We start from the raw sequence: 12,925 nt of genomic DNA, 5'->3' as shown, positions 1-12,925 counted from the left end.
TTAGGACCCAGGAACGTTTATTTGGGTTGGCCCTCGTGAAACTCAGGTAGATGAACAGCTGCCATCTTTATCCAGTTACCTATCTGTGTGCTTACTCAGCGTTAGTCTTTCAGAGGATTAATTTGCTAATGTGATGGTGCAAACATGCTTATCTTCAAGTGTGCAGCACGAATCCTTACACTTTCTCGCTTTTTTTTTTAATAGATAAGGAACAACAAGAAAACTGCCATCTTAGTTAAAGAAGTGAACCCTAAAAAGAAGCTTTTCTTAGTTTATAGACCAAATACTGGGAAACAGCTCAAATTAGAAATTTATGCTGACCTAAAAAAGAAATACAAGAAGGTATTTTTTCATTTGTACACCTTATACTATTTATGAGTACTTGTTTTATAACATGTTGAAACTGTTTAGGAGAGCTATATGTCTATATTTAAGGTGGTTTTGTCAATTTTTCCTATTTGATTACTGGAAAGTTGTTTTCAGAAAACATGTTGTCAAGTGTTGCTGCATTAACATCACAGTCTTAATGTTATCAACCATTAAGAAAATTGTAAAATGATTATTTGAAACAGCTTGTGTTGTCAAAAAAGGATACTTCCAGTGCTAACTACAGAAATTAGAACCGCCATATTTATATTTTGCAGTAATTTGTAGAAAAACAGTGAATGACAACGTTTTTTCCTAATATTACTGTTAATTTTTAGTATTACCTTATATTACTGTTTTTCCTGGCCAGTTTCATTTGTAAACAATTGTGATTAAACCAGCTGTTTGAAACATTTATTACATAGGAAGTCCCTAATGGCAGGACTTCATGAGTGGCATGCAAATGCAGCCAGTAGCAAGGGCCAGATTGTCCATACCGAGATGTGTGTTAGTTGGCTTAAGAGACTATAAGAAGGCGACCAGGATGTTTAAAACAATACTGTTTCAATGGAATTTTCGTCTTATTTTCACAGGTAGTCTCAGATGATGCCCTGATCCACTGGTTAGATCAGTATAATTCATCTGCAGATACTTGTACTCATGCCTATTGGTTAGTATTTGCATGTTGCTCACCGTATTATCCAAAATGTAATCAAGATTTAATTTAAAAACACCTTCACTCTCTAGCTGTCTAAGTCCACAAGGAGATGATGGTCAGGTGTCATTCCTTCTATCAGAGATACTTGTCTGTCTGTGGACCACGCATACTGGGTGTCCTCTCTGCTCTTCACTAACGCTTATAACTTCTGACCAAGTGTCGTCAGGCCATACGGACTTGACTGTCATTCTTCTTGCTGAGACGTACTTTTTTTCCCTCCTTCTTCCTTCCCTTCCTTTTTTTTTTTTTTTCCCCCTTTTTTTAAAAAAGCTTTACTGGTGTCCCAAATCAGTTTCATTTTTAAGGCTAGGGAACTTGTAGGAAACTAAGAGTTGGTGACAGCACCAGAAAATGTGTTGTCGAGCCTGGAAACTGACCCTGCTGTGCCGCTAGGTTGGCTCGAGGGCTGTTCTTTCAAGTCACAACGTAATAAATGCCTCTTACAATGTTCATTTCAGGGCCTTGTATGGGATGTTTTAATACATTGCAGATCATAGGTCTCGCTGGTTTTTTACCCATTTAACAGTCAGTAGGGTGTCCAGCCCACTTTATGAAAAGGAATATAGGATGTAGATGAATTTTAGCTAGGTGTTTTTTAGACACATGTAGGTAGGTAAATTTGGAAGGAGCAGTGTTTCATTTTCATTTTGAGAGCAAATTAGTGCTTTTGGAAATTAGAAAATGTTTTCAAGATAAAATGTTTTTAAAGTTAATTTACAGAAGTTCTCTCTAAAACATTTGCTTTGAGTACTAGCAAGAAAGGTGCCTGATACTGTGTGTTTTCTTGAATTATTATTTGAAAGATGATTTTATTGATGAATTGTCTAAATAATTTTAACCATAAACCATGTCTTCCTTTTTTATAGTATTTAAAAATTGTCATTATTTTGGTTTGCTGAGGCCTTTCCCAGTTCAAGATTTAGAATTTATAATTTTAATTTAATTAATAATTTTTAATAATTTTTAGAGGTAACAGAATTATTTGATAAGCTAACAATATAGTAAAATGATGGATGTTAAAATGACAGACCTTTTAAATGGATATTGAAACCAGTAAGTTAACCCTTTTACAGGAAGTCAGGCCCCAGAAATTTTATTTTCTAAAATAAATCTTAGAAACTTAAAAAATTGGCAGTAATACCTTAAATTGGAAAGGATGATCCAGTATGTTAAAGGATATAATCTAAGAAACTGTCAGTAAAGAAGGGCAAATCGTGCCAGGACATTGTCCAGTTGAAACCTAGATAGACTTTGTGAGACGTGTGTGTGTGTGTGTGTGTATATATGTATACATATATACTTTCCCCCTATCTATCCTAGGCGTGGCAACTGCAAAAAAGCCAGCTTGGGATTAGTTTGTGAAATAGGTCTTCGCTGCCGCACGTATTATGTATTATGTGGCTCCGTTCTGAGTGTCTGGACAAAAGTTGAGGGTGTTCTAGCGTCTGTCAGTGGCACAAATGTGAAGATGCAGATAGTTCGGCTAAGAACAGAGGATGGACAACGTATTGTAGGTGAGTCTAATTTTGGGGGGTTGAGTTATTGGGAAAAAATCAGAGCCTTTTTAAAAAATTTTGATTCTTACATTTTAAAAATCTCAGTACTATTCTAGTAGTGGAATAGAGCTTGATTTATATGTTCTTAAAAGGCTGAACGGAAGTTAAGCCTTCAAATGGGCATTGTTGATTCTGGCTGAAGTTTTCCTTACGCTGCTCTCAGCTGTTCCTGCTCCCCATCCTCATTGTTGCCGTCTGCGCAGCCTTTCTTGTGTAAAGACTAAGCCCGCCTCTTGCCAAGGAGTCCTGGAAGTCTGCTGTTTGATGTTCAGGGTCCACATCGAGACTGAAACGAATGTTGCTGTGCACAGAGGCCGGCCTGGAGCTGTGCGGAGAGCATGGGCAGAGCAGGCCAGCTGCACCTACCGCCCGCTCACAGGCTTTGCAGGGAGCTTTCCCTGTCCCTCCACATTTGTTTCATTTGCCACAGCCTTCCTTTTTTATCTTGGGTTGCAGATTGGCAGTCTGTGGGCCAGAGATCGTCCATGAACATTTTTTTGACCCTCAAATATTTTCAGTTGTTGCAAGCTTGCATTTGAATTAGTTGCCAACATTTAAAGATCAGAAGCCTGGCTTTTCATTTTCTCAAAAGGTGCGTGTGGGCACACACACAGCTGTGTACACGCACCAGCTTCTGTGACACATCGAGCCCCTGTTCCCAGATGAGAGGAGTTCAAGTTCCTTTGCCAGGACATCTACTTTCCCCCATTTGCTAACATCTGTACTGGGACCGCTTGGCAGTTAACGTGCTTCAGTCAGCCTTTGAGTTTGCAACCACTGTCCTGTGCTCTTTCTGCTACGTTAGCACTTGCCAGAGAAGGTTGTGTTGATGTGCATTGTGGAGCTGCAAAGTAGATCGGGAGACACTGTACTTGACCTTTCTGTTCCAGCACCAAGTTGGTGTTGCTGTAGACATGCAGACGCTTAGGTGTTTGTGGGTGACGCTGCCGAGGAATTCAGTTACTTCTGAAGGGGCCATTTCAGTTATTAGGTATTTATTTCATTTTTGTGTGGCGTCGTCTTTGTTCCACTTAATAGTGTGCTTCACTTGGAGTGTGCTGTGAAGCTGGAATATACGGCTGTCTTGGATGCACCCTCCCAAAATTCTTGTTTCTAATTGCAGGTTTGATCATTCCTGCAAATTGTGTGTCTCCACTTGTAAATCTCCTGTCAACTTCAGACCAGTCTCAACAGCTTGCGGTCCAGCAGAAGCAGCTCTGGCAGCAGCGCCACCCGCAGAGCATCGCCAACTTGAGCAACGCTTAAGAACAGACAGGTTTCGACATGGATGTATCTGAAATGCTGTTGAAGCATATCATTTGCATAAAAATCAGGGACAGTTTCCAAAGAATTATAATTTTTTTTTCAGTTGTGCTCTCTCTAGTTAATTCTTTTGGGAGTAAGGACAAACCTGGAATAGATAGCAAAACTGAAAATCAGCAGTGCCGATGGGGGTACATATGTCTTTCCTTTGCTTTTCCCATGGTACTTCCCATATGCTTTTACTTTGGGTGAGCAGAGGGATATGTGCGCGTGTGTGTGTGTCTGTTTGTTTGTGAGTTTGTTAAAGGCTGCAAACCACAATTGGTTTAAAAATGCTTGGAACTTCCCAAACTGGCTTTACTTTTACGTTACACAGTGCTCAGGGTTAACGCAGTACATCCATGCAACTGCTGTGGGAGTTCTCCCCGGATGCATGTGTTTTGAGTCTATAAATATAGAAAATATATATTGGTTTCTTTTTCCAACTTATTAAACAATAGGTTTATTAAAGCATGAAATGAAAGGTTGCATATCATGCATTCAGGTTCTTTTCTAGTTTTTGTTCTGACAGTGCATGTCTTTGAAAGCATGCGTAAACAAGACTAAAACAAGTCAAGTAACGGAGAGAAACATTTGTAGATGTACAGCATTGGTTATTGCATTTTTATAGTGTTTATACCTGGGTATTGCTTCTTACCCTGCAAATCTCATCCCCATCCCCATTCTCCGTGCCCCAGGTTTCTGGTCAAGGTAATGAGTACATACATTTTTTTGTGGTAAAACTCTTAAAAAGTTAATTTTAATGTATTAATAGTATTCCTAATGTGTGCTGCAAAAATGGCTACAAGCCTGCTTTTCTTAAAATTACATTTTCCTTAACTTAAAGATAGTTTTAGAAAGAAATACAAATTGGCTTCCTTCTTGCAAACAATCTTTTTTTTTAACTTCATTATCTTAATTTGTCACTCATAAAAAAGGAAACCGTACTTGAGCTGTAAACTAGACAATGAGGAGACACTTGAGGCTTCTGCTGTATGTTTATTTCTTGTTGTTATTGTTGTTACCCAGTAACGTGAATATTGTTTAATGTGTTGTAAGACATTGTAGAGTTTATCTCAAGCTGTTAAAAATGGTGATGTACAAATGTGAATAGATACTTATCTACAATATGGGTGAGTTTTGTTTCGCCTATAATAGATGTTTATAAAAACAAGTGAGGGGACAATTGGTTTTTTTGTTTCCTTTTGTTTTCCTCTCCCCCCCCCTTTTTTTTGCTTGCACAGGTTGCACTATTGAAAAATTGAGATTGTATAAACCTGGTCAAAAGCTACAAGATACCACAATCTTGTAGGTGTCAAATAAAAAGTTATGATACTAACCGGAAGTGGACTCGTGTTTAGGCCCTCACCACCTTCAGAAGCAGTCCGTGACGGGGACTCCGCAGAACTCGAGTGTTGCTCAGCGCTCAGAGAGCCTTCTGTTTGGACTTCTGTCAGGCTCACCCTCGAAATGGAGATGGTGTCGAGGAAGGGGTGAAGTGATCGTTCTTTTGAATGTTGCTCAAACTGAATTGTTCTCTTTTGTTACTTTTTAAACTTCGAATCAGGTGGGGTGTATGTTCAGTGAAGGCAAGCCAGGGCTTTCCTCTTCCTGTGTTCCTTTAAGCCCCAGTTCACTTATGTCAAGTTTACTGTAAGCTTCCTTTGGATTTATTTATTCTTAATACCTAGAAGAACACATTGACAGTAATTTCTGTTCTTTGGCATGTTTTGCCAAGTGGATGCAACTTTCCTCCTCAGTCTAGGCTCTCTCTCAGGCAGTGATCCATCTGAAGATCGACTAATGTTCCTTGTTAGCACAGATCGTCCCACCTGCAGCAAAGCTTCTCAGTTAGTTCCTCTCGGTGGAAACCGGGGGTCTGCCCAGCATCCATCAACACGCTGAAGTGAAAGGCAGTTGGGGATGGGAACCCTAACAGACCTGCTCCCCTCAGTGAGACAGAATGGCAGGGTTAGAGAAGACAGATTTCTCATAGGCTCTTGGCCCAAGCGTCCCTCTTGTGTGTGGGGGGTTATCTTTCTCACAGGGTGTGCTTATTTCCAAACATCCGTACGCGGATTCTGTAGCATGCGGTTAGTTGACCCCCACAATTCCTGACGCGAGGTTTGCCCTTTGAACAGCTATCTTGATGCAAAGGGCATAGGTATGTTCTGTTCTTTGAGGAACAGCTTTGTTTTGCTCTTAGAAATAAAGTCCAGAAGTAAGGCCTCTGAAAAGTCTCTCAGGAGACCTCAAAAAGGCGGCCAGTGTAAATGTAGGGGGACCCGAGATGTCACATGACCCTGTCCATCATACCCATCATGGCGTGGGGTGTGTTAAGCACCAAGAGTCTGCTGCTCGTCCCCTTCTCTGGAGGTTGAGCACAGGACCTTTACACTGTACCCTTACCTAAGTCAGCAAGTTCAGGTTGGTCAGCATGGGGCTACCCAGCATTCGAGGCCCTCCTCTGTCAAAAAACCAAGTCTTAACAACAGTGAGCTTCTGTAAAACAAGCCCGTGTATTTCAGGATCTGAATGCCACGTCTGACCCCAGGGCCTTGTTGAACCTGACGCTTTTGGCCCCTGCAATGCCTTTCCTCCCTTTTTAGCAATACGGCTCTGAGCACCAAGATTTGATTATAAATCATGTTCATGTTTTCAGAGTTTACAGTGTCGATTGTGCTGAAAACCACTTCCTAAGTCCAGAGCTGCTCAGCTGGTATCTCGGGGGGAGTTGGTGTTCCCCGAGTTTAGCGATCTCCACCCCGCAAGGCCTCCGGCTGTGGTTTAGTGGGATTATCCAGGTCAGCATCGATGATGTGAAGTCCTCCAAGTATTAACCAAGTATTTCTTGAAACGCAGCTTGATCAGAAAGTGAATATCTGAAGCATTTTCCCCTTTTTGCTGCTGTGTTGCATAGACTCTCAGCATCTTTTCTTTCCGTCCGTGTAGAAGGTAGCCAGAACTTGCCCCCAGAGCAGCGTGCGCATGTGTGCTCGTGTCTATGTATTTATTCCCGTCCAGTCAGATCGCACTTCAGAAAACGGTTTGAGCTGCAGCAGGAGCCCTTTTCACTTTAGTGTGCTTCATCTGTAGAGGTCAAGTTCTAGATTACCAAGCTCCAGGGGACTGTAACATCTTAGAGGCCCAGTCCCGTGTCCGCAGCCCTTGGGGCATTCATTTGCTGGCCTCTGTGTGATGCTATTAGAACTCGTAACAGGCAGGACCAGAAAGGGCACCAGGACAGCATTTACATTTGAATAGTGGGAACCTTTTCCCACACCCCCTCTCCTTCCCAGTTTAGCAAGAAGGCAGAAAGCAGTAGTAGATTACAAATGATTGGTGCCTCTCAGTTTATGAAAGTAGGAGCAGAGGAAAAGTACTTTCCCTTTTGGTCCTTTTCTTGATAAGATACGAAGAGGAATGTCTGTGTCTATAATCTCTTACTTTAAAAACATACCTGAGGGATACTTGGTAGTTTCTGAGAACGGTGCTAATAAGAGTTGCTGTCAGGCTGGGATCCGGTTAGCCAGACGTTGGGTTAGTTCAGGCATCCCAGTGGCAAAGAAAACCACTGTGACGATGGGCATTTAGCGACTACCCCTTCTGGGTCTGGGGTCTCCCTGCGTAATCGCATAACCGCGCACGGGGCTGGGCACGCTGTGCCACGGGAGTGTGGAGGCAGTCCACCTCGTGGCTCTAGCCGTGAGCAGAAACCGTTTGTGGAGACTCCTCATGGGATGCCAGTTCTCGAATACAAATGCAGTGTCTTTTAAGGGCGCGTAAGTGAAGGAAACGCACATAGATACCCGCAACTCAAGCTCGCTAGTTTTTTCTGAGTACTTGAGGTGAAATTCAAAACCCACTTTCTGATTTTATGCTGTACTTATATATGTACATAAATGTGTATATATAGAAATGTTGAGTTCTTTTGAATTCTGAATGTAAATATTTCTTGTAAATTGGGACCCCATCCACTTGTTTTTCCCTTTCCCTCCTCCCTTCCATCCTATTTATTCTTTTCTTGACTTCCCATATGGGGTATCTTATACTTTCTTTTTTTTATATAAAAGTATGGAAAACTTCTTAGTTGAATTTGTTCATATATTAGAATTCAGTTTTGCATCTTTACTATAGAATTCCTATGTCTGTTGTGTGTTAATATTTTTTCCACATGCCTGATTGTGTTTGCATTTTTATTACAAATTTTTACTGTGTGCAATGCATTGTATTGGGGGGAATGTACTTGAGTGCAATTTCTGATACTGTCATTATATGACTAGTTACGCTCATTTATGTTGCTCTTTGGAAGCTATAGTGAGCCTGATGTTTTCACATAAAAACATTTCTTCCCAAGACTTCCTTTAAGCTCCTCTAACTTCTTCAGTGCATTTGAGATTCAATGTAGCTTTTCAGTAACCCGACTTGCTCCTACCCTCGCAGTTTTTCAGGCCTGTACCAAAGCCTTCACCTATGTGGCTCAGCTGAGAGGAAAATCTTACAGATCTGACTAGTAGTTGACAGCCTGCTGCTGGCTGCAAAGTTTTTGAGGGGTTTTTTTTTGGTTTTTTGTTTGTTTGTTTTTTTAAGAAGTCAGGCCTGTACGTTTAACCTGCAAATTAATAAATCAAAAATTTACTTTGCAGGGAAGACAGGGAATCTGCCTTTGCTCTCACCTGTTTAGGATTTTAACAGCAGTGGGGAGACTGGCCTGGTACATGTGGGTCTCTGTAAAAAACGTTCTTTAAGGAGCAGTTGTCCTCCCAGAGAGAGAGCGACACAACTGCTCTAGAGGCTCCAGGAGCCTTCAGTTCGTGGGCTGATTTCTTCTCGAACCATTAGCCGTGGGTGGACTGGCCGGCAGGCTGCCCTGAGCTGCTCTCACCACTACTCAACTACCAGTGAGTGGCCCTTGGCTGGATGAGGCGCCCACAGCCTCGTTGCTGAGCTGGATTGAGGCATTCTGGATGATGAGTGTTGCCCATGGGAAAGACCCGGGGGTGGCTCATGAAAACGGTGGGTAATCATCAGCAGGGACGCAGACTTTAAAGATTGTGCGCCATGAAGAAAATTTTCCTTCATGACATCTAGGTGGGATCACCATGAGCATTTCTTGGGCCTTTAACTCATGTACATGTTTCGCTTACCTATTCCAACTTGCTAGACTTGTTGAAAATGTACAAGTTGTCTGCATGGAAATAAGCCTTGGGAACGGAGCATATCCTCAATTAGGGCCTGTTAGAGATGTGCTCCCGTGAGAATCCCGGCTCAGGTCCAGCCTGCCCGCTCCCTGCCTCTGGTGCCTGAGGAGTGCCGAGCCGGGCAACCTGCGGCCACTCTCCCCGGTGCGGCGGTGGCGGGACAGCTCAGAGCACCTGCCCAGCAAGGGACACACCCTGGCTCAGTCGGTTCTTCTTGCTTCTTGAGGTTCAGGCCTCCCCCTCCCCAGGTCTGAAGGTCAGTCCACAGCCCCCTTCGTGAGAACACCCCATTCGTGCACCTTCCCACCCCAGGGCCTTTCTTGCTGTGATCGTACTTGCGGCACTGAAGAGGATAAAGCAGCTTTGAGCCTTCTTCCTGAATCCGGTTAGGGGCAGAGAACTTGTTCCCTACGGAGCATGTTGTAGTCTCCCCGCCGTTAGAGAGAAGAACCATCCTGTTCGTGGTTTATACGGAGTCTGCAAACTACTGATAAGATTTTTCAATAACCACTTATATCTACCACCGACCATGAGAAGCGGGAAGAGGGACGCTGTGTCTCTGCAATAAAACTTTCGCCAGGTTCTACCTCTGCTGAGCAAAGGGTACTTTTATACGTAGGCGTAGATCTTCCTCCTTCACTGATCTGACTTGGTGCATCTTGAGACAACGTGCGATGGAATCCAAAGACAATTTGAAACTAAGGTGGCTGTAAACTCTTGGTTGTTTTTATTTGGTCCTCTTTTTTTAAATCTCCCTTTTTATATCACTCCTCTGTCTCGAATGTCCGTTAGCGTGTGAAGGGTACGCACTGTTCGGATGATACTGCACTGCTCCATCCAGCCTTCCATGGTTAACCCAGTACCAAGTGTCCAGAAGTGACTGTTCCAACCATTTTGATCATGTAACTTTAAAAATTGGGTCTCATGCAATAAACTTTGTGTTGGCTGCATTGAGCGAGGTTTACCCTTGCAAGTAAAAAACGATCAACCACGAAGCATAACAAACTCTGTAGTTTTTCGTTGTCGTGTTTTTTGTTTGGTTTTTGTTTTCTTTTTCTTTTTTTTGTAAGATTCTTAAATAAATTAAACTGGCTAATATGTCTTTTCTCTGTTCGTGTTTTCTTTCTCTGGGTTCTGAGCTCTCGTTGGAGCTGTACCCATGCCACCATCCTTGCTAGAGAACTTTCCTTTGGGGGCTTGGACTTCCTTAATGTTGGCATTTTATTGAGCGTGAATTACAGGAGACATCTCACAGTGTGGCTGGTATGGAACCCAGCACTGTTCAGAGCAGAAGACGTGCACCCTGCCGTACGCGGGAACAACTCTGTAGGTCTGACCAGAGGTCCTGCCACGGCTCCTGAGACTCCCCTCACGAAGCGTCTTTCCCGAAAGATGCCGCAGAACAGAAGGGCACCCATGACTATTCGAAGACTTGGGCGGGGGGCATGAGGCTCCTTCTTTAAAATCAGTCCCAGTGTTGAGCAACCGCCCATTCTGTGAGTGCAAGATTTGAGCTCTGCCTCAGAGAACAGCAGCCAGTGTAGAAAACTGTCAGGGCTTATTGTGGGCCCACTGTATGCCAGTCGCAGTGGCGGGCTCTCCATATTCCTTCCTGTGGCTCTCAGTCCTCCTGTAGTTTTCAGATGAAGTCACTTTGCTCATAATCTAGGAAAGGCGTTTAGTTTCTCATTTTTGCGGGACCGGTGCCTGTGTTTATTAAGGGTTTTATACATAACTGCTGTGCGTCTACCATTGGGTCACATGCTGGGTACTTCTCTCACGTCGAGACCGTAAACGAACAAACAGGATTCTTGTGGTCATGGAAGTTAAAACAGCAAGAACGCTATTTGTGCCTGAGCCTAGGAGGTGACTGGCCATGGCACTGAGGAAGCTGGAGTGGGTGGAGAAGGGAGTGGCGTAGTCTTAGGCCACTATTGAACCTGGGGCTCATAGATAGAGAAAGAAGGATTGGCCAAGACGACCGGCCAGCTTCTTGCCCTGCTTGGGAAGCAGGGAACAGGGAATGAAGGGAACAGAAGACACCACAGGAAGATCGGTTACCTCCCCTGTAAGGTTTGAGTACCCTGACTTTTAACTTACAAGCACAGATCTGGGAGCCAGCACCGGGTGGGGTTCTGTCCAGCCTAGGGGGCCTGGGCCAAGAGTCAGGACTACCATCCTGGAGAAGGACGGAGGGAGGGGATCAGGGAGAGGAGGTTGGGTTTGGTTTTTGTTTTTTTTTTTAGATTTATTTATTTAATTGACAGAGATCACAAGTAGGCAGAGAGAGAGAGGAAGGGAAGCAGGCTCCCTGCTGAGCAGAGGGCCCAATGTGGGATTCGACCCCAGGACCCTGAGATCATGACTTGAGCTGAAGGCAGAGGCTTTAACCCACTGAGCCACCCAGGCGCCCTGGTTTTTTTTTTTTTTTTTTAAATGTTTGGAATATGGCTTCTTTGTGGAGTTTCAAATGCTTAAGAGAACCATAATTTATAGCTTGAAATTCCTTTTTTTTTTTAAGGTTTTATTTATTTGAGAGAATGAAAGAGAGAGAGCACAAGAAGAGGGAGGGTCAGAGGGAGAAGCAGACTCCCTGCCAAGTAGGGAGCCCAGTGGGACCGGATCCCAGGACTCCAGGATCATGACCGGAGCCGAAGGCAGTCGCCCAACCAACTGAGCCACCCAGGTGCCCTATAGTTTGAACTTCTTAAGGGAATTCAATCAAATTTGTAAATGGTGTTAACGTTTAGGGCAATTTAATCTCAAATACATGAGATAATTGAGTATTAATTGAACAAGTGAAAGTGAGTATTTTACATTTTAACCAAAATTTTTATTAATTATTATTTTTTCTTTTTCAAGGATTTTATGTATTTGACAGAGACAGCAAGAGCGGGAGTGGCAGAGGGAGAAGCAAGTTCCCCGATGAGCCGGGAGCCTGATGGGGGGTTCGATCTCAGGACCCTGGGATCATGACCTGAACTAAAGGCAGATACTTAACAACTGAGCCACCCTGGTGCCCCAGTTTTTATTATTTTTTAAATGGATAGTATAGGGTTTTTTTTTTAAAGATTTTATTTATTTATTTGACCCTGGGATCACGACCTGAGCTGAAAGGAGACGCCTAACTGACTGAGCCACCCAGGTGTCCCTTAACTAACATTTTAAAAATATATATTTGTAAGTTGAGGGGCACCTGTCAGGCTTTAGTAGAGTGTGTGACTCTTGATCTCAGGGTGGTAGGTTTGAGCCCCACGTTGGCTGGAGAGGTTATTTAAACAATAAAAATCTTTAAGAATACATGTGTAAGTTGAGCTTGCAGACTGAAAGGAAACAGGATTTTAAATGCATAACCTAAATAAGCTAGGGTATTCATCTGAATAAGAGAGGAAGAGGCCTGACCTTCATTGAGCCCCTCCACCATCCCCAAGTTTTTGGCTGCCGTTTGCTCTGACTGTGTTCCCCCCCCTCAGTGTTTTATCTGCACTCAGGTCTGCTTTCAGCCTCACCATGTGTCCCCCAGACCTCCCCACTGTTGACATTTGGGCTGGCCCTTCATCGGAGGCTGTCCTGTTCATTGTAGGATATTTAGTGGCATTCCTGGTCTCTACCCACTAGATGCCAGTAGTAGACACGGCTCCTCACGCCCAACCACACCGCACCGCCCCCCACCCTGCGTTGTGACAACCCAAAATGTTTCCAGACATTGCCAAACGTCCTCTGAGTGCCAAAATCACCGGCCCCTTGGTTAGGAGCTACTGTCCTCGACCAATTAGTCATAA

The 12,925-nt window shown here is 43.5% G+C and overlaps 1 protein-coding gene across 3 annotated transcripts in view; it reads left to right on the top strand.

Annotated features, from left to right (window-relative positions):
• SBNO1 (strawberry notch homolog 1) overlaps positions 1–5,283 on the top strand; it is a 54,858-nt gene extending 49,575 nt beyond the window's left edge. For all 3 annotated transcript variants that reach the window (XM_032876436.1, XM_032876437.1, XM_032876435.1), the window contains exons 29-32: positions 205–342; positions 960–1,036; positions 2,405–2,598; positions 3,764–5,283. In XM_032876436.1, the coding sequence (XP_032732327.1) occupies positions 205–342; positions 960–1,036; positions 2,405–2,598; positions 3,764–3,906 (552 nt within the window). In that variant the 3' untranslated portion in view covers positions 3,907–5,283. The remainder of the gene's footprint in view (positions 1–204; positions 343–959; positions 1,037–2,404; positions 2,599–3,763) is intronic.
• Positions 5,284–12,925: the final 7,642 nt, after the last annotated feature.

This window comes from Lontra canadensis, unplaced genomic scaffold, assembly GCF_010015895.1.
Source record: "Lontra canadensis isolate GAN:19392208 unplaced genomic scaffold, GSC_riverotter_1.0 scaffold58, whole genome shotgun sequence".
In the NCBI taxonomy this organism is placed as follows: domain Eukaryota; kingdom Metazoa; phylum Chordata; class Mammalia; order Carnivora; family Mustelidae; genus Lontra; species Lontra canadensis.
Note: the sequence above shows the minus strand (reverse complement) of the source record. Positions and strands in the feature narration are given on the sequence as shown.